General features: G+C 44.4%; 1 protein-coding gene across 1 annotated transcript in view; it reads left to right on the forward strand.

Moving 5' to 3' along the window:
* LOC143956877 (receptor-type tyrosine-protein phosphatase epsilon-like) overlaps positions 1-24,325 on the forward strand; it is an 83,008-nt gene extending 58,683 nt beyond the window's left edge. Inside the window, exons 16-22 of the mRNA XM_077467042.1 lie at positions 365-464; positions 5,905-5,984; positions 8,069-8,203; positions 14,290-14,415; positions 14,538-14,695; positions 20,042-20,177; positions 23,850-24,325. Of these exons, the coding sequence (XP_077323168.1) occupies positions 365-464; positions 5,905-5,984; positions 8,069-8,203; positions 14,290-14,415; positions 14,538-14,695; positions 20,042-20,177; positions 23,850-23,924 (810 nt within the window). The 3' untranslated portion in view covers positions 23,925-24,325. The remainder of the gene's footprint in view (positions 1-364; positions 465-5,904; positions 5,985-8,068; positions 8,204-14,289; positions 14,416-14,537; positions 14,696-20,041; positions 20,178-23,849) is intronic.
* Positions 24,326-26,141: the final 1,816 nt, after the last annotated feature.

Here is a 26,141-nt window from a genome sequence, read left to right on the forward strand (position 1 = left end):
TTCGTCTGTATGCTGGTCCGACGGACCAAATACGACGCAAGGGCAGCTATTGGCTACTGGCTATTGAACTTCCCTTTCTAGTCCCGTCGTACATCATTGCATTCTAAAAGATCGGACTTTGGTGTGATCGAGTGTAGGCAAGTCCGTTTCAGCAGAACTCCGTCGGAAAGACCGTCAGAGTTTATTGTGACGGAAAGTCCGGTCGTGTGTACGCGGCATATCCCTTCCACACTCCATTCAAAAATAAGAAGAACGTTTTGGTTATAATTCTTCTAAGTCATATATATTTATACATAATATAATATAACATAATATAAATAACATAACATAATATAAATCTTTAAGAAAATGATTTAACTTTCAGGATCTGGAGAAGCTCACAGAAGTATATCAGATCTATCAATGTAAAGAAGGAAAGAGGCCGGAAAACCAGGAGAAGAATCGCAACCCCGATATCCTTCCAGGTGATATGACTGTTTTATAGGGCAACAATGTAATAGGCCAAATTTATCAGTTTTTCTTTTCTTTTTATTTAAACATATTTATGTAATGTATTAATTATTAATCAGTTGATTATTGATTAACCAATTTTTCAAAGCAGAGGCCCTGGAGAAAAAAAAAATGGCGGTCGTGGCAATTTTTTTATGTTGCCTATTTGCCATAGCCGTTTTCCAAGTGCATATCTTTAGGAAAAAATGCACTAAAATGAATTTTAGTGTACAAAAAACACAATATAATGTCTACATTTTTGGCTATATTGAATAAGTAGCTACCAAACTTGTCAAGACTCAAAATTGCACACGCCCGTGGAATGGTGACAACTTATGGTACCTAAAATTGCCCAAAGGTGACACTTTAAAAACATTTACAGGTTATAAGTTATATATCACATGTGTGGTGCAAATACTGTTTTCATATACGGCCAGGGCCTAAGCACATTTGCGCGTATGTCCGAAAGGGGTATGGGCATGCTTTAAAACCACGTATTGTTATTTATTTTATTAAAGTATTTTTTTTTACACTTTTTGAAACCAGAAGTATCCTTTTCAATTCCAGGTTCATTAGACACAGAGGCGATCGGGGGAATGAAGGTTTACAAACTGATGTTTTAATAAAATATTTTATATTTTATACCTTTTTATATATTTTACAAATACACATTTCGGAAAGGGAGCACCGATAATACTAGAATCAAACAACATTATCCGTTTTCTTATATAGCGATACCCTCACTTAAGAGGGCCGCAAGTTTGGTTTGGGTCCTGAGCACAGCTCCGCCAACCCCCCGGCAATCTGCACTACCCACTCTGGCACAGTTAGTATCTAGCAATACACATTAAATCACTTATACTCTAAATATGTGTGTGTGCGTGCGTGGGTAACTCAAGCTCATAGACAATCTTTGAAAGTATATAACTGACTTTACTTGTTGTTTTATAAAAGGAATAACATGAATTGAACATTTGGCTTGCAACACATAAGCAGGTCCCTGCAGTAACCAGTAATAAAGATAAACAGAGTAATCAGCACAATAAAGTATTGCTATGCAACTCTAACGCTGCCCCTTTTCAGCTACTTCCCCACATGGGTAAACTAACACCCAGCACTGTCTACCTATGCAGTCAGGCCTGACTGATCTAGATGGAAGTTCAGTAAAACAATATTCGCTAGCAATCTTTCGGTGGTGCACTTGAAGAACAACTTTGTAATCCAAACGAATAATAAAGATAAAGCATCTGTCTTTAAACAACTCTCACCACCCGGACAAGTCCAAGTCCGGTTTCTCTGCCTTTTCGTCTAGGAACAGGAATCCACCGACCTCCGAGTCTTCAATCCTTCTGGTGTACTGCAGCAAGGATGAGAAAATGTCTCTCAGGTGCAACTAAGCTGGCAGAGAGCTCTTTGGAAAAGAGCACAAGGCCCAGGCTTCAGGCCTTGTGCTTTCAGCAGTTCAGCACAGACCTCCTCTTGCTAGGAGAGAGGGGGGTGTCCAAAGAGAGCGAACTAGGCCTCTCCCCCTCCTTATATTTCCTCCCCCATAAGTCTCTGGGGCATAACTCAAAGCATCCTGGGAACCAGCGGGGTTCTGGGAACAGTAGTTTTATAGTTCTTAAAGAGACCCCGCTACACTTAAAATACAGAAAAGCTGAAAACATTTGGTTTAAGATTTACTATCTTTCTCTCTCTCTATTTAACACTCCACGTAGCCCCATCTGAGCAAAACAGGCAGAGATGGAGAATTTCAGCTTGAGTTATTGGGATCTATAGACAATGGGCTTTTATCAGGAAAAACAGTACTGGACGTTTTATATTTATCTGATTAAAAATAAGAAGGAACAACATCTTTTGAATCTGTATTTTTTTTTTATTCCTGGACATAATAAACAGTCTGTTATAATTATATAATTATTTTACTAAAAATGTAGAGAAATTTATAATGTGGATTTTATTTTTTAGTCCTGAATACTATATACAGTATATATTTAATTTATATTTATCTGACAAAAATAGAGTACAAATATATGTTAGATTTGTATTTTTTTTGTCCTAAATATAAAAAATACGTAATTAAACATATGCAAAATAAATGCTTCCACTGTATAAACTGACTAATGAAATAAGGAGTTGCCCAAACAAAAAACAAAACAAAAACATGACACAATAGATAAAAACATACTCCACTACTTGGGTACATTTCCCTCTGATGCCGAATACACACGATCGGAATTCCGACCAGAAAAAGACCGATGAGAGCTTTTAATCGGAAAATGTGACCGCGTGTACGCTCCATCATCGGAATTTAGCTGTCCGAATTCCCGCCAGCCAAAAATTGATAGCATGTTCTCAATTTTCCCGACGGAAAAGCTTTCTATAGGTAATTCCGATTGTGTGTATGCAATTCCGACATGCCAAAAATCACGCATGCTCAGATTCAACTACGAGACAGAAGCTATTGGCTACTGGCTATTGAACTTCCTTTTTCTAGTTGCGTCGTACGTGTTGTACGTCACCGCGTTATAAACGATCGGAATTTGGTGTGACCGTGTGTAGGCAAGACAGCTTGAGCCGAATTCCATCGGAAATTCAGTCGGGAAAACCATCAGAGCTTTTCCCGACGAGAATTCCGATCGTGTGTACGCGGCATTAGAAATAAAACTAAGCAAGACAACAGAGAGATGGAAAAATACAGAACTTTATTTCTTGTAGTTTTTTTTTTCTCTTAAGTAGTTTATTAGCTGAATGTTTACTTAGAATAATTAATATTATGGGCTGTGTACGTGTGGTAATAATGTAATAATATGATTATTAGTTATTATACATTTATAACAATCAAGTATTCTGAAATCATAGCTACATCGAATACCAAATGTATTGGGACGCCTGTCTTTACACGCACATAAACTTTAATGGCATCCCAGTCTTAGTCCGTAGGGTTCAATATTGAGTTGGCACACCCTTTGCAGCTATAACAGCTTCAACTCTTCTGGGAAGGCCGTCCACAAGGTTTAGGAGGGTGTCTATGGGAATGTTTGACCATTCTTCCAGAAGAGCATTTGTGAGGTCAGGCACTGATGTTGGATAAGGAGGCCTGTCTCCGCTCTAATTCATCCCAAAGGTGTTCTATCAGGTGGAAGTCAGGACTGTGCAGGCCAGTCAACTTACTCCACCCCAAACTAGCTCATCCATCCATCTTTATGGACCTTGCTTTGTGCACTGGTCCAAATCATTTGGTGGAGGGGGGATTATGCTGTGGGGTTGTTTTTCAGGGGTTGGGTTTGGCACTTAAGTTCCAGTGAAGGGAACTCTTAAGGCATTAGCATACCAAGACATTTTGGACAATTTCACGCTTCCAACTTGAGTTTGGGGATGGGCCAATCCTGTTCCAACATGACTGTGCACCAGTGCACAAAGCAAGGTCCATAAGTTTGGGGTGGGGGAACTTGACAGTCCTGACCTTGAACCCGATCGAGCACCTTTGAGATGAATTAGAACGGAGACTGTGAGCCAGGTCTTGTCGTCCAACATCAGTACCTGACCTCACAAATGCGCTTCTGGATGAATGGTTAGACATTCCCATAGACACCCTCCTAAACCTTGTAGACGGCCTTCCCAGAAGAGTTGAAGCTGTTATAGCTGCAAAGGGTGGGCCAACTCAATATTGAACCCTACGGACTAAGACTGGGATGCCATTAAAGTTCATGTGCGTGTAAAAGGCAGGCGTCCCAATACTTTTGTTAATATATATATATATATATATATATATATATAATATATATATATATATATATATTCATTAATATACTAATCATTTTGTAAGCCATTATTTTTAATAGAGGATTTTTTTATTAATCATTATTTAATCTGTTCTACTGTTTTTCGTGCAGTGTCTTTTTTTAGTTTAAGAGCAACTGTGTCAAATTTGAACCTTATGGGAAAAAAATCCCCCCCCCTCCAAAAAAAAACCTCAAAGACAGTTGAATTTATTCCCTAGATCAAAATATTCCCAAGTTAAACCTTCTTTGAACGCAGTGTTGGCATGCATTATTTAACTTGCTAATAACTTTAGAATTACTTAGAAAAACTGAAAAAACAAATCATATATGAGGCTTAATTAAATAATATTCTGTTTATTATAGACTGACAATAAAATACTTTTTAAAGAAATAAAAGAAATACAGAAACAAAATTTACATTTTTTTTACACTTAATTTGTTATTATTTTTAATAATGCAACTGTATCTAACAATTACACTATTAAAAAAATGTACTGCAGATCCCACTGCAGCCATAAGGTGGCAGTGTTAATTTTTGAGCTGAAATATTAGTTTATCAGTGAAGCTTCCAGCATGTGATCACACATAACCCTCCTTTCCATTCTATGACTTTCCCTTACTGTACTATTCTTACCATAAACTCCTTCCTATACTAATGGTGAGTGGGTTTAAATGTAACTTGGCTTGAAAGTCTAACAAGAGGGAACATGAGTGTATGAAGTGATCAATCTGCACAGCTTACTAGTGACAAACGCGTGAAAGTCGAGGAAGAGGACGGGGGGAGGGGGGGGCTGGGGTGGAGAGACACAAATAGAGAAGACTGCTTTCTTGGCTAAGTCATCCACAGGGTCTACAAAAGGTCTAACAAAGGTCTATTGACTTACTTGCACCTCCTGACCAAATAACGGGAGTTATCTATATTGCTATAGACTCACATCTATATAATAATAAATCATTTTTAAGTAGAATTGGAGAGTGTGGAAGATACCGATGACCTACCTCTAGTTGGGAGATCTTCTTTTTTACTTGATGACATACATTTTGTGGAAATGCCACCTCTATTGGGTGTCACTGGAACAGGTGACCCCATTTGAGGCCTTCTCCTTCATTCCTGTTTCAGTGACAACCCTAAGATGTGTGATTCCCACTCAATTTCTGCATATCCTGAACAGGGACACAGTAATAAACGAGGCTCTAGCCCAGCCTTTCTCAACCTTTTCAACACGGAGGAACCCTTGAAATAGTTCTCCAGTCTCGGGGAACCCCCTGCTAAAAATTGGTAATCTACAACTCATGATACATTAGTGTGATGGTCAGTGGGAAGAATGGTCCTTACACTTGTGGTCATTCTGAAGAATTGCCTCCTTACAGGTAGATAAAAAGATCAATGGTGTCAGTGGGAACTTATCAGAGAGGCAGAAATTTCCCAATGCTGAAGGAACCCCTACAACCTCTGGAGGAACCATAGGGTTCCACGGAACCCTGGTTGAGAAACACTGCTCTAACCCAACAAAACCCATACAAATCTAGAAAACAGATTTTCAGTTGAGTTTCAAATCATCTTTGGCTGTAAAAATCCCCAAAACATGGCCTGATGTCTTCTCACTTCCAGTGTTATCTCTGTCCGCAGGTGATCACTGGCGTCCGGCCCTGATGTCCGCACTGAACACCCGGGGAGCTCCCGGATACATCAATGCTGTGTTTGTGAATGTAAGGTTCTTCCCAATACAATGCTTTCCGGTCATGGAAAAAGGCTGGATTATTATAATGAAATATTATTATTATTATTATTATAAAGCAACATAAACCTATAATTATATAATATTTTTTTATAATATAAAAAAAGAATGCAGTCTCCTCATCAAGCTACCATGTAACACATTTTTTTGTTCTTGGGTTTACATATATATATATATATATATAATGTTAAGTTCACACAACTTCCTGGACAGGAGGGACCAGGCCAAGCCAAGCTGATGGAACCCAGTCCATATTAAATGTGTTGCTCACATTAACTCCACCAATCAAAAATGGGCACACATTTACTTGTATATGAATACTCATTAACTGAACACAATTTTATTATATACTGTTATGCCCCGTACACACGAACGGGCATTGGTCGGACATTCCAACAACAAAATGCATGGATTTTTTCAGATGGATGTTGACTCAAACTTGTCTTGCATACACACGGTCACACAAAGTTGGTCGCAAATGGCTAACGTCAAGAACGCGGTGACGTACAAGACGCACGACGATCTGAGAAAAATTAAGATCAATAGCCAGTGCGGCTCTTCTGCTTGATTCTGAGCATGCGTGTCACTTCATGCGTTGGAATTGTGTACACACGATCGGAATTTCTGACAACGGATTTTGTTTTTGGAAAATTTGAGAACCAGATCTAAAATTTTGTGCGACGGAAATTCCGATGGAAAACAGTCAGAATTTCCAACATCAAGCTCCCATCGAACATTTTCCGTCTAAAAATCCGACCGCGTGTACGAGGCATAAGCCGCAGACATGTATCAGGAGGCGGGGCTGTGACACACAGAAATAATTAACGTCTTAGTCCTTGTACAAACGGTCGGATATTCCGACGGAAAATGTTCAATAGGACCGTGTTGTTGGATAATCCGACAGTGTGTGGGCTCCATCGGATTGTTTCCGCCGGAGTATCCGACTGACCAAGTTTTCCAGCTGGGCTATAAAATTTTCCGACAACATGAACCGATCGGACTCTTTGTCCGATCATGTGTAGAGAATTTCAATCGGACAAAGCGCCACGCATGCTCAGATCAAATTCCTAGACCAAAGCTATTGGCTACTAGCCTGAACGTAGTCCCGTCCTAACGAAATAACGTCATCACGTTAAGTACGATCGGATTTTCCGACAACTTTGTCCGACTGTGTGTATGCAACAGTTTCGGACAAAATCTGTCGGACAAAATCCGATGGATTTGGTTGTCGGAATGTCCGACCGTGTGTACAAGGGCTTAGAAAATAGTTGTCTTAAAGCCTAATTCACATAGACAGTTGGGTCAAATTTTCTTCTTCTTCCTAACTGCCTAACAGCACCACTCAAAACTGTTGAAACATGGAGCCAGATGGAGGTGTGCAGGGCAGGACTTACCATTGGGCTTGACTGGGCTCAAGCCCATGGGCCCCTCCCAATAGGGGGCCCCCGCCGAGATACATAGCCGAGTGTACTCAGCTCGGCTCCACTCACAGTCACGCCCAGTCCCGCCCTATGATGGACATAACACAGGGACTGGGCGTGACTGTGAGCCGAGCCGAGTACACTCGGCTACTCTTGGCTTCGCTCAGGACTGTGAGAGGACCCAAGAGCTGCCGAGGGGACCCAAGAGCCGCCGAGATACAGAGGACTCTAAACTTGGGGTGCGTGTTATATGCCGGCACGGGTTATACGTCTATAAATATGGTAATGTATAGAAGGTAGGGCCCGAAAGTGACTCAAGCCCAGGGGCCCCCACCACCCTAAGTCCTGCCCTGGACACGGCAAGGTCATCATTGCCTCACAAAAATAACGCTGCTTGAAGAGTTAGGCACTTGACGCTTTTGCAACCACCTCCATTCACTTATATGCAAACATGCTTTCAATGCACCTAAGACCTGGTTCAAAGCATCAAAAGTGATCATTTTCCCCCTTTAACAAAAAAACATCTCACAGAGCATTTGAGGAGCATCGCTTTGTTTTGTATATTTTTGTATCTTAGTGGTTGGTCTTCTCTACTAGGAATGTTGTTCATCCACATCTTCCCCTATTCTTTCAGTCCAACAACAAGGAAGAAGTCCTGATCGCCACCCAACTACCCATGAAGCAGACATTAGCCGATTTCTGGGCGCTGGTCTGGGATTATAAATGTACCGTGATGGTGATGATGCAGAGAGCTCAGGACCTGCAAGAGGTCAGCATGGACATCACTACATTGTTACTCACTATCATAGCTCCGCCATTTTGGACTATCTTTAACACACCATCATAATTAATCCTTACTCGCTGTCATTAACCACTTTCAGACCGGACCAATTTGCTGGTCAAAGACCAGACCACTTTTTGCGATTCGGCACTGCGTCGCTTTAACTGACAATTGCGCGGTCGTGCGACGTGGCTCCCAAACAAAATTGACGTCCTTTTTTTCCCACAAATAGAGCTTTCTTTTGGTGGTATTTGATCACCCCTGCAGTTTTTATTTTTTGCGCTATAAACAAAAATAGAGCGACAATTTTGAAAAAAACGCATTATTTTTTACTTTTTGTTATAATAAATATCCCCCAAAAATATATAAAAAAACATTTTTTTCCCTCAATTTAGGCCGATACGTATTCTTCTACATATTTTTGGTAAAAAAAATTGCAATAAGCGATTATTGATTGGTTTGCGCAAAAGTTATAGCGTTTACAAAATAGGGATAGTTTTATAGCATTTTTATTAATAATTTTTGATTATTTTTTTTTTTACTAGTAATGGCGGCGATCTGCGATTTTTATTGTGACTGCGACATTGTCGGGGACCCATCGGACATTTTTGACACATTTTTGGGACCATTGTTATTTATACAGTAATCACTGCTATATAAATGCAGTGATTCCTGTGTAAATGACACTGGCAGTGAAAGGGTTAACCAGTGGGTGGCAGTGTAGGGGTTAAGTGTTCCTAGGGGTGTGTTACTAACTGTGGGGGGGTTGGGCTTTCATTTAGTGTACACTGATCTCTGCTCCAATCACATGGAGCAGAGATCAGCGTCACTAGTTGCTAGGCAGAATGGAAAAATGTTGTTTATACAGCATTTCCTCCATTCGGCCGCTCCGTGAGACGATCGCGGGGATGCCCGCGGCGATCGAGTCCACGGGTCCCGCGACCGGACTCACGGGGGTCCCGACCAGCGCGGGAGCGCGCCGCCGGCGGCGCGCTCCCGATGGCAGGGCGGCATCGAATATTGGACGTACGCCAATATGCCTGCCCGTGCCATTCTGTCGACGTACATCGTCGTACGCTGGTCGGGAAGTGGTTAATCTAATCTAAAGTGGTTACTCACCATCTATACTCCGCATTTTTACACATCTTCTCACCATCTCTCAGCTCTATTATATTGTCCCATGGCACATCGAGTATGGAGGAGCCCCGAACCCCACTGACTGGAAATATTCTGCCTTTATCTATGTGAAGAGTGTAAAATCTGCTAATACTTGGCTGGGTGTTCAGAGCTCTCCCCGGATTACTACAGTACATTTTACACAAGAATAGGTATTTATAATCTGTCAGTGTCTCATGGTCCCAATAAGGGATGGGAAAGTGGACATAGGCCTTCTGGCTTGGTTCGCCCTCTCTTTGGGGGGTCTCCCTTCGGGGGAGCCCCTACCCTAGTACCTGGGTGGGTCTGTTTCGGCAGACCTTCCGGAGAAAGGCGGTCGTCCGGCTTCAGCTGGATGGGCCATGAATTTGAATCAGTCCCCGTCTGGAGCCTAAAGCCCCGGGGGATCAGGGTAAGGTCCTTCCTTGTGGAGGACAGCAGACACCCGTTGCGTGTTTTTGTGTGTCACTCTTGATGTGTGTGCACTTTTTTTGGCACCGGGTGGAATTTTTTTGTGTGTGTTTTGCATGCCATAGGCTTTTTCAATCGAAAAATAGAAAACGTAAGTTCGACTCGAACATCAGGTGTTCGCCTGTTCGCCGAATAGTGAACAATTTGGGGTGTTTGTGGCAAATTCGAAAGCAGCGGAACACCCTTTAAAAGTCTATGGGAGAAATCAAAAGTGCTGATTTTAAAGGCTTATATGCATGGTATGGTCCTAAAAAGTGTTTGGGGACCCGGGTCCTGCCCCAGGGGACATGTATCAATGCAAAAAAAAGTTTTAACAACAGCCGTTTTTTCGGGAGCAGTGATTTTAATAATGTGAAACAATAAAAGTGTAATATTCTTTTAAATTTCATACCTGGGGGGTGTCTATAGTATGCCTGTAAAGGGGCGCATGTTTCCCCTGTTTAGAACAGTCTTAGAGAAAAATGACATTTCTAAAGGAAAAAAAGTAATTTAAAATTACTCGCGGCTATAATGAATTTTCGGTCCTGGCAATACACATAAAAGTTCATTGATAAAAACGGCATGGGATTCCCCCACAGGGGAACCTCGAACCAAAATTTAAAAGTGTGGGGGTCCCCCAAATTCCATACTAGGCCCTTCAGGTCTGGTGTGGATATTAAGGGGAACTCCATGTCAAAATGTAAAAAAGAATGGCATGGGGGTCCCTAACAAGGTCTGATATAGATTTTAAGGGGAATCTTGCTCCAAAATTTAAAAAAATGGTGTAGGGTCCACCCAAAAATCCATACCAGACCCTTATCTGAGAACCCAACCTGGCAGGCCACAGAAAAAGAGGGAGGATGAGAGAGTGCCCCCCTCCTGAACCGTACCAGGCCACATGCCCTCAACATTGGGAGGGTGCTTTGTAAAAATAAAACTGTTCCACGTAGTCTTACTCTTTTTCTTCTCTCGCTCCGACGGGCCGAAGAAAAAAAAAACGCAAGCCGCCTATGATCTGCCTCCATGGGAGGCACCCGCCATAATGACCAAACTCTCAGGTGACAGTTCTTTTATAACGGAGGGCGGGGCCACATGATGACGTTGCCGGGTGACCCCGCCCCCCTCTGTCGCACGGGGACATCCCTATGGCTTTCCCGTAGCATCAGAGGGGGCGGGGTCACTCGGTTACGTAACTTGAGAGGCCAGATCGTAGGCAGCTTGCGGCTTTTTTTTTTCAGTACGTTGGAGCAAGAGAAGAAGAACAAGACTTCGTGGGACAGTTTTATTTTTAATTTTTTTTAATAAAGGACTTGTCCCAAGGCGTGTTTTGTGTTTTTTTTTACAATGTTCACACATTTTTTGTGAAATGGTAGGTACCCGTTACCATTTCACACAGGGGGGCCGGGATCTGGGGGTCCCCTTGTTAAAGGGGGCTTCCAGATTCCGATAAGCCCCCTGCCCGCAGACCCCCACAACCAGCAGACAAGGGTTGTGGGGATGAGGCCCTTCTCCCCATCAACATGGGGACAAGGTGCTTTGGGGGGGCTTCCCCAAAGCACCCTCCCAATGTTGAGGGCATGTGGCCTGGTACGGTTCAGGAGGTGGGCTCTCTCTCATCTCCCATTATTTTCCTGCAGCCTGCCAGGTTGCATGCTCGGATAAGGGTCTGGTAAGGATTTTTGGGGGGACCCCACGCCACTTTAAAAAAAAATTTGGCATGGGGTTCCCCTTTAAATCCATACCAGACCTGAAGGGTCTGGTATGGATTTTGAGGGGGACCCCCACGCCATTTTTTTTTTATTTTGGCGTCGGCTTCCCCTTAATATCCATACCAGGGCTGAAGGACCTGGTATGGAATTTGGGGGGACCCCCACGCATTTTAAAAAAAAAAGTTGGTTCAGGGTTCTCCTGTGGGGGAATCCCATGCCGTTTTTTTCAATGACTTTTATGTGTATTGCCGAAACCGACAATTCATTATAGCCACGGGTAGTTTTAAATTACCCTTTTTCCTTTAGAAATGTAATTTTGCTCTCGGACTGTTCTAAACATGGGAAACATGTGCCACTTTACAGGCATACTATAGACACCCCCCAGGTATGAAATTTTAAGGAATATTACATTTTTATTGTTTCACTTTAAGCATTATTAAAATCACTGCTCCTGAAAAAACTTTTTGCATTGATACAAGTCCCCTATGTCAGGACCCAGGTCCCCAAACACGTTTTAAGACAATAACTTGCATATAAGCCTTTAAAATTAGCACGTAGACTCATGTTCGTGTCCCATAGACTTTAACAGCGCGTTCTAAACAAATTTTTTGCCTGTTCGCATGTTCTGCTGCGAACCGAACAGGGGGGTGTTCGGCTCATCCCTAGTCCCAATATACTGACATGGCACAAAACTGGACAAACACAACCCTACCCTGGCATAAATCATGCATGGCTTCTGAGAATTGAGTGAGAATTGGTTACCATCAACCAAACAATCAAAATATCATTCCCCATCACATTGTCCTTCACCATCCTACCATCCTTTACCATCTCACTGTCCTTCACCATCCCCCCACCCTTCACCATCTTACTGTCCCTTATGGTCTCAGTATTCTTTACTGGCCCACTGTCTTTTACATTCCACTGTCCACCATCCTACTATATTTTACCATATCATTGTCCTTCATCATTCCATCATTCTTCATCATCCCACTCTTTACATCCCACTGTCCTTCCCATCCCACCACCCTTCTCCATCCTACTGTCCTTTATGATCTCAGTATTCTTTACCAGCCCACTGTTCTTTACATTCCACTGTTCTTCACCATCCTACCATACATTATCTTTTGAGTGTCCTTCACCATCACCCCATCCATCTTCATCCCACTGTCCTTGATCATCAAGCTATTCTTCACCATCCCACCTTCCTACATCATCCCACTGTCCTTTACCAACTCATTGTCTTCCTCTATCCCACCATCCATTACCACCCCACTGTCTTTCACCAACCTACCTTTTTTCACCATCGCAGCATCCTTTACCATCCCACTCTCCCTTTTTATCCCAGCATCCTTCACCATCCCACTGTCTTTCATCATTCACCATCCTTTACCATCTCACCATCCTTCTCTACCCACTGTGCTTCAACATCCCAACGTTTTTTACCATCTCATGTTCCTTAACCATCCTATATTTCTTCACCATCCCACCTTCTTTAACAGTCCCACTATCCTTCACCATCCCACCTTCTTTAACTGTCCCACTATCCTTCACCATCCCACCTTCTTTCACCATCCCAACTTCATTCATTATCCCACTGTCCTTCACAATCCCACCTTCCTTTACCATCTCACCATCTTTCACCATGCCTCCATCATTAACCTAGCCACCTTCCTTTACAATCCCACTGTCCTTCACAATCCCACCTTCCTTTACCATCTCACCATCTTTCACCATGCCTCCATCATTGACCTAGCCACCTTCCTTTACAATCCCACTGTTCTTCACCACCCCACCATCCTTTACCATCCCACCTTCATTCATTATCCTACTGTCCTTCATAATCCCATGTTCCTTTACCATCTCACCGTCCTTCCCCATGCCACCATCACTGACCAACCCACCTTCCTTTACAATCCCACTGTTCTTTGCCATTCCACCTTCCTTTACAATGCCACTGTTCTTCGCCATCCCACTATCCTTTACCATCTCACTATCCTTCACCATCCCACCTTCATTCATTATTCTACTGTCCCTCACAATCCCACCATCCTTTACCAAGCTACCTCCCTTCACTATCCTTCACCATACCACATTCCTTTATGTTCATTATAATATTATCAATCTCATTTTATTGTTTTTAATGAAAGGAGTGTAAGTGCTTGAATATGTCTTGCGATCAGCCCCCTGTTATTCCTGGTATAGTACCGTAAGAGGGAAGGGCAGCACTAGGAGCCAATCACTCATAATCTAATGGGAAGAGAGGGATGATCTCCTCAACCTTCTGCTTCTCTTTTATTGTCCAGTTGGAGGCTGGGGGGAAGGGGGACCAATTTGCATTTCTTGACTGCAGCAGGGAAAAGTGAGATCTCCAACATGGCTGTGCAGTCAGAGCTGTGCAAACCTTAGGAAGGGATGGACAAAATTGCAAATTATTTGAACATCCCTTTAAAATAAGAAGTGCATCACTAACAAATACAAGGGATATTTTGGGACCAAACTAAGCTTCTTTAGCAAGGCATAAATAACCTTACTTATGATAGTCAATTATTTCCAAATTCTGTTCTTAGGAATCATAGAACTTCCTGCAGTACTAATAAATGGGAAAGATGACTCCGTCAGCCTGGCAACTTTTCAGAAACGATTACACACATTTAGCATAAAATTATTTGTTTTATTTTTTTACTTTTGTACTTTGTATTACTGTGTATTATGGAACCCTGCAACTGGTGATGAGAATAACCATTGTATCCTCTACAGAACGGTTGTCGGTTCTTCCCAGATAAAGGAGAGACCAGTTATGGGATTTACAAGGTCAGGATGACCGCAAGGGCTTCTAGGAACGGATTCACAGGCTTAACGCTCAACCTGAGGAAGACTAACGAGGTGAGATCAGGGGGCAGCCACTTGGAGGAGCCAGAAAGATGGGCAAACTCTATATTTCTCATATTTTATTATATATTTATAAAAATGAATGTAACTTATAAGTGTTGCTCTGCTATCTACAGACCTATAACAACAGCATGGAGGTGAAGCTGTGGTGCTTGGACTCCTGGCCCCTGGGCAAACCTCTCCCGGAGAATCCAGCAGCTTTCATCAGTCTGATTGGAGAGGTGGAGAAGCACCAGATGACGGTACCTGAAAGTCACATCCTGGTGACCTGCTGGTAGGTCCAGCATTTTCTCTGTGGTATGGTGGCTGACTATACAAATTGACCTAAAATTGTTCTGATACTGGCTCATGCAGGGACCAGTGATGTATGATGGGTTGGTGATGTACTGGAGAACTTTTTTAAGCCCACACAAACATATAGACTTCATGTTAAGTGAGAACTGAGCCAAGGAAGGTCAGGGCTAGCGCTACTTAAGTTCTTAAAGCAGAACTATAATTCGAGGTGTGTTCAGAAAGTAATGAGAATTATATTTTACAAATGTGTTTATAGAAAATTTTTACAATTGAACATTGTCTCCTTCAAGGTATGCACCTTGTGAGTGTACACGACGCTCCCAGCTATTTTTCCATTCTTCATAGCGTCCCTGGAAATCTTCATGTGGGATGGTGTTCAGCAGGCATGTACTGGCCATTGGGACTACTGGGAGTTTCCCGGTGGGCCGATGGCTCAGTGGGCCACTCTGATGTAAGGGGGCTGGTGATGGGCCACTCTGATATAAGGGGGTGCTGATGGGACACTCTGATGTAAGGGGGTGCCAATGGGACACTCTGATGTAAGGGGGTGCTAATGGGACACTCTGTTGTAAGGGGGTGCTGATGGGACACTGACATAAGGGGGTGCTGATGGGACACTCTGATGTAAGGGGGCTGGTGATGGGACATTCTGATGTAAGGGGGCTGCTCATGGGACACTGTGACGTAAGGGAGTGCTGATGGGACACTCTGTTGTAAGGGGGCTGGTGATGGGACACTCTGATGTAAGGGGGTGCTGATGGGACACTCTGATGTAAGGGGGCTGCTGATGGGACACTCTGATGTAAGGGGGCTGCTGATGGGACACTCTGATGTAAGGGAGTGCTGATGGGACACTCAAAATGTAAGTGGGCCGGTCTGGATGAAGTCCAGGGCCAAATTTCTGTCCCAGTCCAGCCCTGGTGTTCAGGGCCTGTGTAGTGGCCCTTTGAAAGTTATCCACACTACCAAAATGGTGTCCTTTCTCATGTTCAAATCCTGAGTAACGAATTCATGAACTGACTGACAGCAATTCCCGTTTCCTCTGCAATCTTTCTGATAGTGAGCCAAAATCAAAAAAACGGAACAGAATGTGGATGCAGTGAGGTCTGGTCTCAAAAAGTAACCGACTATCAGAATGATTATAGAGGAAATGGGGAGTTGCCAAGTCAATTGTTCATGAATTCCTGACTCAGGATTTAAACATGAGAAAGGACACCATTTTGGTAGTGTGGACCAGGGGTCAAGTCCCGGGGAATAAAGTGTGGGAACTCCCACCCAAGATCCACTCCCCCACCAAAAAAAAATTAAAAAATGATACGCTCATATGCACGAACGCTTCAAAAGTGATATTTTTCATCCAATTTTCGTATTGTGTGTATGAAGCTTAACTGTTAGTACATAAAAAAAAAAAACAATCCTCAATAAACATAAATACGGTAATTCTCTGAATAATCAGCATTCATTCAATTGTGCTTCCATGTAATGTGAACATCATGTTCTGATCTTTATTGGGGAATGTTATTTTGTATATAGAGTGTTTATGTGGGGAGTTTACACTTTTCATTGAACATATTTTGGATAACACAGGGTTAAACAGAAAAGTCATAAATGAACTGCACATTATCTGGACAGAATGCTTGGGGAGATAGTGATGTGTTCCTGCTTAGGAGATGTATGTTAGCTTGGGGGGGGGCTGCAAACTCTGCAGGGGCTCCAACACACACACTCGCTGCTATTCCAACCCTTCACATATTTCCACATAAACTTCCCTCCTGGCATTAAACCTTGCCAGGTATTGTGCCCAGCTTACCACCCCAAACTGATGTTCCTCCCTCAGCTCACCTCTCTCGCTGCATGTCCTGTGAGCAGAATAGCTGTGCTCCTCCTCTGGGTTCTCTCATCATATGGCACTGAAGATGGAGGAGGGGGGGATTCAGTGGGACACACAGAGCAAGTATGCAGGAGACGGGGGGCGGGGGGGAGGATGAGGAGACAGAAAATCAGGAGGGGCCAGCAGGGAGGAGCGCATCACGAGAGGTCTGACTAAATACAATCTCTTAGCAGCAGGGACCTGATCTACCCATCAGCTAGCTGTGATTGACAGGTAGATCGAAGGAGGAAGCTGTCATGGGGCCCCCTACTGGCAATGCCTGAATGGTCAGGTGTGCGGCACTTACTATTGCAAGCTGTGTCGGCAGCTGTTGGTGTAGCACCTGCCACAGAGCTCGCATACTACAAAGTCTTGCAGTACACGGCTGCTAATGGGAACTGAGTTCCTGTTGTGGAAAAAAGTACAGGAACTCCGTTCCCATGCGTTCCCGCAGGACTTGAGCCCTGGTGTGGATAATGTCCAAGGAGCCACTACGCAGGCTCTGAACGTCATCCCACTTGAAGGCCCCCCGGAATGCTATGAAGAATGGAAAAATCACTGGGAGCGTCGTGAACACTCACAAGGTGCATACTTTGAAGGAGACAATGTTCAATTGTAAAATTTTTCAATAAAAGATTTTTTTAAATATCATTCTCATTACTTTCTGGACACACCTCGTACAATTATAGGACGCTGGGATTGTGAAGAACGGTTGGCCAGTAAAGGATATTTCTCATGTTTGGTTGATAGCACCCAATTATCAGAAGTCATGCTTGAATTACTGTACACTGGGGTTGTGTTGTTGTCTATTCTTGGGGCATGTCAAAGGGTAGTTATTGTGGGAGGATGCGTTGATATGTGTAAATTCATCTGTTCCATACAAGTGGGATAGGATTGCCTGAAAGGATTCGTTTTTAGGGAATGCCAAAAGACAACAGAGTTGGAGATAGATGGATTGGGGTAAGGAGTTCTGGAACATGGGAGAGGCTCTGGTGATGTCCTGGCATTAAGCATGGGAAGAGGCAACAAGCAAGCTTACTGGTATGAGATCTTAGGAGGAACAGAGAGGATGGTTTGGGTGATATTTTGATATGAGGTTTGTGATGTAGCTAGGGGCCGAGTTGCGAATAGCTTTATAAGCAATTAGTTTAGTTAGTATTTAGAATATTCTTCATTGACCAAGCTGAAGCCAATAGAGGGATTGGCAGAGAGGGCTGGTGGACATTGAGTGGTTGGTTAGTATTTCGAATATTCTTCATTGAACAAGCTGAAGCCAATAGAGGGATTGGCAGAGAGGTGGACACTGAGTGGTTGGTTAGTATTTCGAATATTCTTCATTGAACAAGCCAAAGCCAATAGAGGGATTGGCAGAGAGGGCTGGTGGACACTGAGTGGTTGGTTAGTATTTCGAATATTCTTCATTGAACAAGCCGAAGCCAATAGAGGAATTGGCAGAGAAGGCTGGTGGACATTGAGTGGTTGGTTAGTATTTCGAATATTCTTCATTGAACAAGCCGAAGCCAATAGAGGGATTGGCAGAGAAGGCTAGTGGACACTGAGTGGTTGGTTAGTATTTTGAATATTCTTCATTGAACAAGCCGAAGCCAATAGAGGGATTGGCAGAGAAGGGTTGGTGGACACTGAGTGGTTGGTTAGTATTTAGAATATTCTTCATTGAACAAGCCTAAGCCAATAGAGGGATTGGCAGAGAGGGCTGGTGGACACTGAGGGGTTGGTTAGTATTTCGAATATTCTTCATTGAACAAGCCGAAGCCAATAGAGGGATTGGTAAAGAAGGCTGGTGGACATTGAGTGGTTGGTTAGTATTTTGAATATTCTTCATTGAACAAGCCGAAGCCAATAGAGGGATTGGCAGAGAAGGCTGGTGGACATTGAGTGGTTGGTTAGTATTTTGAATATTCTTCATTGAACAAGCCGAAGCCAATAGAGGGATTGGCAGAGTGGGCTGGTGGACATTGAGTGGTAGGTTAGTATTTCGAATATTCTTCATTGAACAAGCCGGAGCCAATAGAGGGATTGGCAGAGTGGGCTGGTGGACATTGAGTGGTTGGTTAGCTGGATGAGTCTGGCAGCAGTATACATAATAAACTGAAGGGGATAGTTTGTGTAGAGGTAGTCCAATGAAGAGAAAGTTGCAATAGTCGCGGTGAGAGATAACAAGGGAGTGAATTAGTAGCTTTGTGGTGCCATTGGTTAACTTTATCTCTATACAGTCTTGTACTCTCACATATCTATTTTGTGTCAATAATTGAAGCTTATGTTAATTCATACATGGGGGGCTGACCCAATTTTGCTGTTTTCAGGTGGGTGGTCTATTACAGCCCCCATGGTCTGCTCAGGCTTTGTCAGTCTGCAGGATGCTTTGATCATATTTACATGGCCACCGGCCTTTCTATGTACAGTATATGTATTCTATATATACTAGACTTACTTCAAAAATTCTAACATACACTATATTGTCAAAAGTATTGGGACACTCGCCTTTACACGCACATGAACTTTAATGGCCTCCCAGTCTTAGTCCGTAGGGTTCAATATTGAGTTGGCTCCGCCCTTTGCAGCTATAACAGCTTCAACTCTTCTGGGAAGGCCGTCCACAAGCTTTAGGAGTGTGTCTATGGGAATGTTTGACCATTCTTCCAGAAGCGCATTTGTGAGGTCAGGCGCTGATGTTGAATGAGAAGGCCTGGCTCTTAACCTCTGTTGGGTTGTGCAGACCAGTCAAGTTTCTCCACCCAAGCCCGCTCATCCATGGCTTTATGGACCTTGCTTTGTGCACTGGCCCAAATCATTTGGTGGAGGGGGGATTATGGTGTGGGGTTGTCTTTCAAAGGTTGGGCTTGGCCCCTTAGTTCCAGTGAAGGGAACTCTTAAGGCGTCAGCATACCAAGACGTTTTGGACAATTTCATGCTCCCAACTTTGTGGGAACAGTTTAGAGATGACCCCTTCCTGTTCCAACATGACTGCGCGCCAATGTGCAAAGCACGGTCCATAAAGACATGGATGAGCGAGTTTGGGGTGTAGGAACTTGACTGGCCTGCACAGAGTCCTGACCTCGACCTGATAGAATACCTTTGGGGTTGAATTAGAACAGAGCCAGGCCTTCTCGTCCAACTTCAGTGCTTGACCTCACAAATGCGTTTCTAGAAGAAGGGTCAAACATTCCCATAAACACACTCCTAAACCTTGGGGACGGCCTTCCCAGAAGAGTTGAAGCTGTTATAGCTGCAAAGGGTGGGCCAACTCAATATTGAACCCTACGGACTAAGACAGGGATGCCAATTAAAGTCCATGTGCATGTAACGGCAGGCGTCCCAATACTTTTCACAGTATATTATATTTTAGCTACCGTAAATATGCATTTTGTTCACTAAAAATGGCCAAAAGTGTAATTACTTATACTGCGTTCTATATATTTTTTTGTGTCTGCACAGTGATGGCGCGAGCCGCTCGGGTCTCTTCTGTGCCGGAATCATACTCTGCGAGCAGATCCGCAGTGACGGCTGTCTAGATGTGTCGCAGGCCGTGCGTTCCCTTCGGAGGAGACGATGCCAGTTCATTCCCAATGTGGTATGTTATGTATCCTAGATATATTGCATATATGCTGTGATATATGGGCCAAATAGAGTCATTTGTAGAGGTACGAAAACCATGACCTATTATGGTATAAAAAGAAAAGATTTTGTGTCACCCAGGTTTCTCGCCCAGACAAGTTGAGGGGCTACAGGGTTCTTATGCTATATGGAGGAAAGTGGACTGTTGGTTTCCTCAGAGATTGATGGAACCCAGTTTGAGTCCTAGAGGCCGGAGGCTTTGTAGGAAAGAATGAAGTCTGCAATCCTGGGTCCACCATGATTTAACAGCACCCTGATTGCATAGGTGTGGTCCCTTTTTAGTATCGTTGTTGGCAACAATTCAGAGCTCCTTCTTCTCTATGGATCAGCCAAAGGTGCAGGTAGGATCAAGGGGTTCGTTGTAATAGGTTCTTATTGGGGTTTCACAATACAAAAGGGTACAAAGGAAAATTTGCAAAGGGCATTGTAAAACTGAAAAACAATATGGCCAGAGGTGTAACTAGAACCTTCAGGGCCCAGGTGCAAGAAACCATCAAAGGCCCCCCTGACCCCTGGCCTGGGCCTTCCCACTGATCCTGGGACCAGGGGTCAGGGGGCGTCCCATCGCGGGGCCCTTTATTATGGTCCAGTTAAGGTCCCACAGCAGGACCCTTTTATGTGTTCTGCGGTGGGCCCCTTCCGGACATCTTTGGGCCCCCATGGTGGTTTAACGCAAGGGCTGGTCGCGAATGCAACCTTTGCTCCCTGGTAGTTCCGTCGCTGGTGTCAGTCGTTTTTTTTCTTCCTTATTCTACTTTTTAAATTATTTTTACCATTTTAATTGATTTTTACAATTGTTTTATCTTCTTTTTTACAATATTTTGTAGGAGCCAGGTTGGGGAGCTTTGGTGAGATATCAGGGGTCTAAACCAACCTCTGATGTTTCACTTTTGAGACAAAGGAAATCGAGGACACAGCCGTCAATCTCTGTCTCTGCAGCCTCAGCTGCACAGAATGAATATACAGAAGTAGCTCTGTACAGAGGCTTCCCATTCGTTCACAAACGGAAGCATAGAGAAAACAGTTTACTAGGCGTCAGTTATGAATGAACAGAGTCAGTGATCTGTACGGATCACTGTCTCTATTTATTAAGACAAGTAAATTACACTTTACAATTTACTGGCCCATTTCCCCCATTCTCCACCCTGACAGAATCCCCCGCAGCAGCTGATTATACAAGGGTACGATCACAGCAGCAAGTGGATAGGAGGGGTGGCAGGGTGGCATGTAGAGGAACCAGTGGCGGTCCGTGCATTGTGTCGGCACCGCCCCCCCCCCCCCGACACCTCCGCCACCCTCCTTATTCATGTGCCTGGCCCCTTTCAGGATGCCGGACAAATGAATTACTATGGCGGGGATAGGCGGGTGTGTATTTTGAAGCGCGTGATTAGAGCCAGAGGCTATAATAGGTTTCAAAATAGGGTGGGCTAGGGGCGCAGAGGACTGCATCCCGATCCCACCCTGTTGTGTGGCATCTCAAATTAATTTTCACTATTTTCACACTAACGTTCTTCCCTGCCAATCGGCAGGCAGGTCAGTGAGACCTATCTCCCAATTTGCACAAGTGTCTGCATTTGATGGTCACAATTGTCTGCATATGATGGGGCACAAATGGCTGCATTTGATGGGCACAGTGAGGCTGCAACTGATGGGGGGGTGTTCAGTATTTTTCAGTTTGTTTGGGCCCCCCTAAAAATTCTGAGCACCAGCCACCGAGAGGAACCGATCCCCTTCATTCATTTTCTTCCTGCAACAGCTGAAAGGACGCAGGAGGAAAATGGAGGTCATTGTTCTTCTATATCAGGGATATGCAATTAGCGGACCTCCAGCTGTTGCAAAACTACAAGTCCCATCATGCCTCTGCCTCTGAGTGTCATGCTTGTGGCTGTCAGAGTCTTGCTATGCATGATGCGACTTCTTAGTAGTCCTCTTGTCCGCTCATTCCAGCCCCGCCCCCTCCCCCTTCGGGGGGGGGGGGGGCGGTGTCGTGTCACATCACTCTGCATAGTGTTGGGGCGTAACTGCAGAATTAAGGGACATCAGGGCTGGATTGGGGATGGGAGCTTCATGATTGGCTGAGCAGCATGTAGTTTATCCGCAGCCGACCGGGAACAGATACTGCAATAGGACAGCCACAGTAAGAGGAGGAGTGGAGGGATTGGCAGAGAGGGGTGGAGGATACAGAATGGAATCCAGTGGAGGGATTGGCAGAGAGGGGTGGTGGACACTGAATGGAAGCCAGTGGAGGGATTGGCAAAGAGGGGTGGTGGACATTGAATGGAAGCCAGTAGAGGAACTGGCAGAGAGGGGGGTAAGATACAGAATGGAAGCCAGTGGAGGGATTGGCAGAGAGGGGTGGAGGACACTGAATGGAAGCCAGTGGAGGGACTGGCAGAGAGGGGTGGAAGACACTGAATGGAAGCCAGTGGAGGGATTGGCAGAGAGGGGAGGAGGACACTGAATGGATGCCAGTGGAGGATTTGGCAGAGGGGTTGGTGGACACTGAATGGATGCCAGTGGAGGGATTGGCAGAGAGGGATGGAAGACACTGAATGGAAGCCAGTGGAGGGATTGGCAGAGGGGTGGAGGACCCCGAATGGATGCCAGTGGAGGGATAGGCAGAGAGGGGTGGTGGGCACTGAATGGAAGCCAATGGATGGATTGGCAGAGAGGGGTGGAGGACACTGAATGGATGCTAGTGGAGGGATTGGTAGAGAGGGGTGGAGGACACTAAATAGAAGTCTTTGGAGGGATTGGCAGAGAGGGATGGTGGACACTGAATGGAGGCCAGTGGAAGGATTGGCAGATATGGGTGGAGGACCCTGAATAGAGGCCAGTGGAGGGATTGGCAGAGAGGGATGGAGGACACTGAATGGATGCCAGTGGAGGGATTGGCAGAGAGGGGTGGAGGACACTGAATGGATGCCAGTGGAGGGATTGGCAAAGAGGGGTTGTGGGCACTGTATGGATGCCAGTGGAGGCATTGGCAGAGAAGAGTGGAGGATGCAGAACGGAAGCCAGTGGAGGGATTGGCAAAGAGGGGTGGAGGACACTGAATGGAAGCCAGTGGAGGATTTGGCACAGAGGGGTGGAGGACACTGAATGGAAGCTAGTGGAGGATTTGGCATAGAGGGGTGGAGGACACTGAATGGAAGCCAGTGGAGGGATTGGCAGAGAGGGGAGGAGAACACTGAATGGATGCTAGTAGAGGGTTGACAAATAAGGGTGGAGGACACTGAATGCATGCCAGTTTAGGGATTGGCAAAGAGGGGTGGAGGATACAGAATAGAAGCCAGTGGAGGGTTTGGCAAAGAGGGTCGGAGGATACAGAATAGAAGCCAGTGGAGGGTTTGGCAAAGGGGGACAGACACTGAGGGATTGGTAAGGGAGAATTGAGTCTGACAGCAGCACTCATAATAGACTGAAGGGGGACAGGCTGTGTAAAGGTAGGCCAAGGAGGAGGGAGTTCCAATATTCGAGGCAAAAGATAAAAATGAAGTCTATTAGTATCTTGCTGGGGTCATTGGTTAAGAAGGGTGAATGTTGGAAATGTAGAGTAAAGCAGAGTTTAGTTTCTCTTTAATGCCATAATGTAACTGTATATTGATGTTCATTCCTCTCTCTGCAGGAACAATACTCCTTCTGCTACACCCTGGCTCAGAGTTATCTGGATTCATTTGAAACCTACGCAAACTTCAAATAACAAATAATCACAACCTATCATCCAGGGACAACGCCATGGGCCTTCCCACTGATCCTGGGGCCCTTTAGTCAGGATCCAGCCAGGAACCCGGGTCAATGAAATTCCAAATTATGGACAAAGCTGGACATGCTGTCAGTGCATCCTGGGCCGCTGCATGGGGTTGCACATGGACAATGGGACCTATGGAAGGATAAGGCGGGGTACAAGGGATTAGGATGGAGAAGGGTTTGTCCTTATACCGATGGGTTCCTGGGCCTCTCTGTAGATAAAGACAATCCCAGTATAGGCACCGTAACTGTAAAAAGGGCTCTATACATTATTTTATATATGTAAATGTTTATTTTGTAAAGTGCTGTGCAAAATTTTGGCGCCATATAAATCCTGTTTAATAATTACCAATATTCAATGTGATCCGCCCTGCGTGGAGTTTGTGTGTTAGTCCTGACGCCTTCTCTCTGTGTATAGTTTATAATTACATATCGTGCTTGTTCATTTGTTGTATCTGGTGGTGCTGCACAGTGATTGTACATTACTGTTCCCCCTCCAGCAATAAAGTAATTCTTTATTTTTATCAAAGTATCAAAAAAAGGGGTGAGTATAAAGCATGAATGCACGGGAGTCATGAAAAGCAATTCTGGTCTTAACATAAAAAAAATATATCTCGTCAACATGGGAAAACCATACATGAACTTATTTTGTATATAAAAACAAAAAACTTTTTGTAGAGTTTCACATAAATATTCCGACGCGTTTCGACCTTTATAAGTAACGGTCTTCTTCAGGGGAGTTTATTTTATGCAAAAAAGAAAGAGTTTAAGTTATACCATCTATACATCATTTATTGTACATAGTCATTTTATATTATTGTACCAAAGTTGAATGTATATATTTACCACTTCTTGACGAGAAAGCTACATTCCATAGTTTGATGAATTGCTGTTCCTCTAAAAGCACCTCCAGCTTGGGCGATCCCCGTGTGTCCCCACGGTATCCTCCCGTCCCCGACAGAAGCAGAGACCCCCTCCCACCTCCACACAACTAGGAGTCACTCCTTACTGGGCCTAGGGGAATGTGGGGGGTCTTGGAAGGAGGGAGGGGGGAGGGAAGCACAGCAGCACCCTCAGTTTTCTATATCACAAAATTAAAAAGGGGTTTTATTGATTTAGATTGCAGTATGGTCAAGGGGTATCACAGACAGATCATTTCTAGCCTATTGATTACCGTACTATAAATGAAAATGTCATATTTAATTAATTCGAATTATTTAATATTTGTTTGACCCATGGGCGTATATACACACACCCATATAGTCAGACAGCAATATATTTAAATGTATTAAAAATGTATCATTTTTTTCACTTGTACATAGACTACTTAAGGCCACATGATCATGATGCACATATGCATCATGTGGCGTGGCTCCCTCGGCGTCCCGGAGGGTATCTAGGATCCCCGGCATCCGCCGCCATCACTGTGGCAGCAGCAAGATGCCCCAACGTGGCGCACACTTCCGACAACACCGTGGCCATGCACGGCACCGGACACATCCAACGATGGTCACAGGACGCCGCCAGCACACACATGGTCTTCAACACGGATGCTGTCCAATCTAGTTTGCTAGGTGGTAACTAACCTAGCCAATTGTAAGGGGATCTCCTGATTCTTTTCCTACTCCTGAGTTTGATGCACCTCTCTCCGCTACCACTGGGTGGCATTGTTACCTATGGCATTGGAACGATAAGGTGCATATGAACTTGGAATATGAGTGGACAGGTTGCTCTTGCCAATAGGCAGGGGTTTTCTTGGGCCCCATAGCCTGCCGGGAGAGCCTATTTATTTGGGAGGAGTCAGTTGATCAGGGTTTGGGGCCACCTGTGCGGCTGTCTGGGTGGACGTGTGTTGAAAGCTCCCGGTTGTTAGTTGAGGCCTGTCCGGGAGTTCCCTGGTTGCTAGGCAGTTGAGGCCTGTCCAGGAACAGACAGAGCAGCATAGGGTTGAGGCTTCATGTCGGAAGCCTGACCAAGTTGTATGGGTTCTGCCGGCTGGAGAACCCCTCTTTGTTGGAGGTGAGGGGACAGAGTTGCTAACGGAGGACAACCATTCCTGTCACCACAGGCAAAGCTTGAACCAAGGTCAGAGGTAAAGGGGAAAATGTCGCCTTCGAGGGACAACGCTATTATCAGAGGCCAAAGTTCATAGTCTGAGAGAGAGAGTACC

Source organism: Lithobates pipiens, unplaced genomic scaffold (assembly GCF_037356315.1).
Source record: "Lithobates pipiens isolate NorthernLeopardFrog02 unplaced genomic scaffold, aLitPip1_a1.2 Scaffold_44, whole genome shotgun sequence".
Taxonomy (NCBI): Eukaryota; Metazoa; Chordata; class Amphibia; order Anura; family Ranidae; genus Lithobates; species Lithobates pipiens.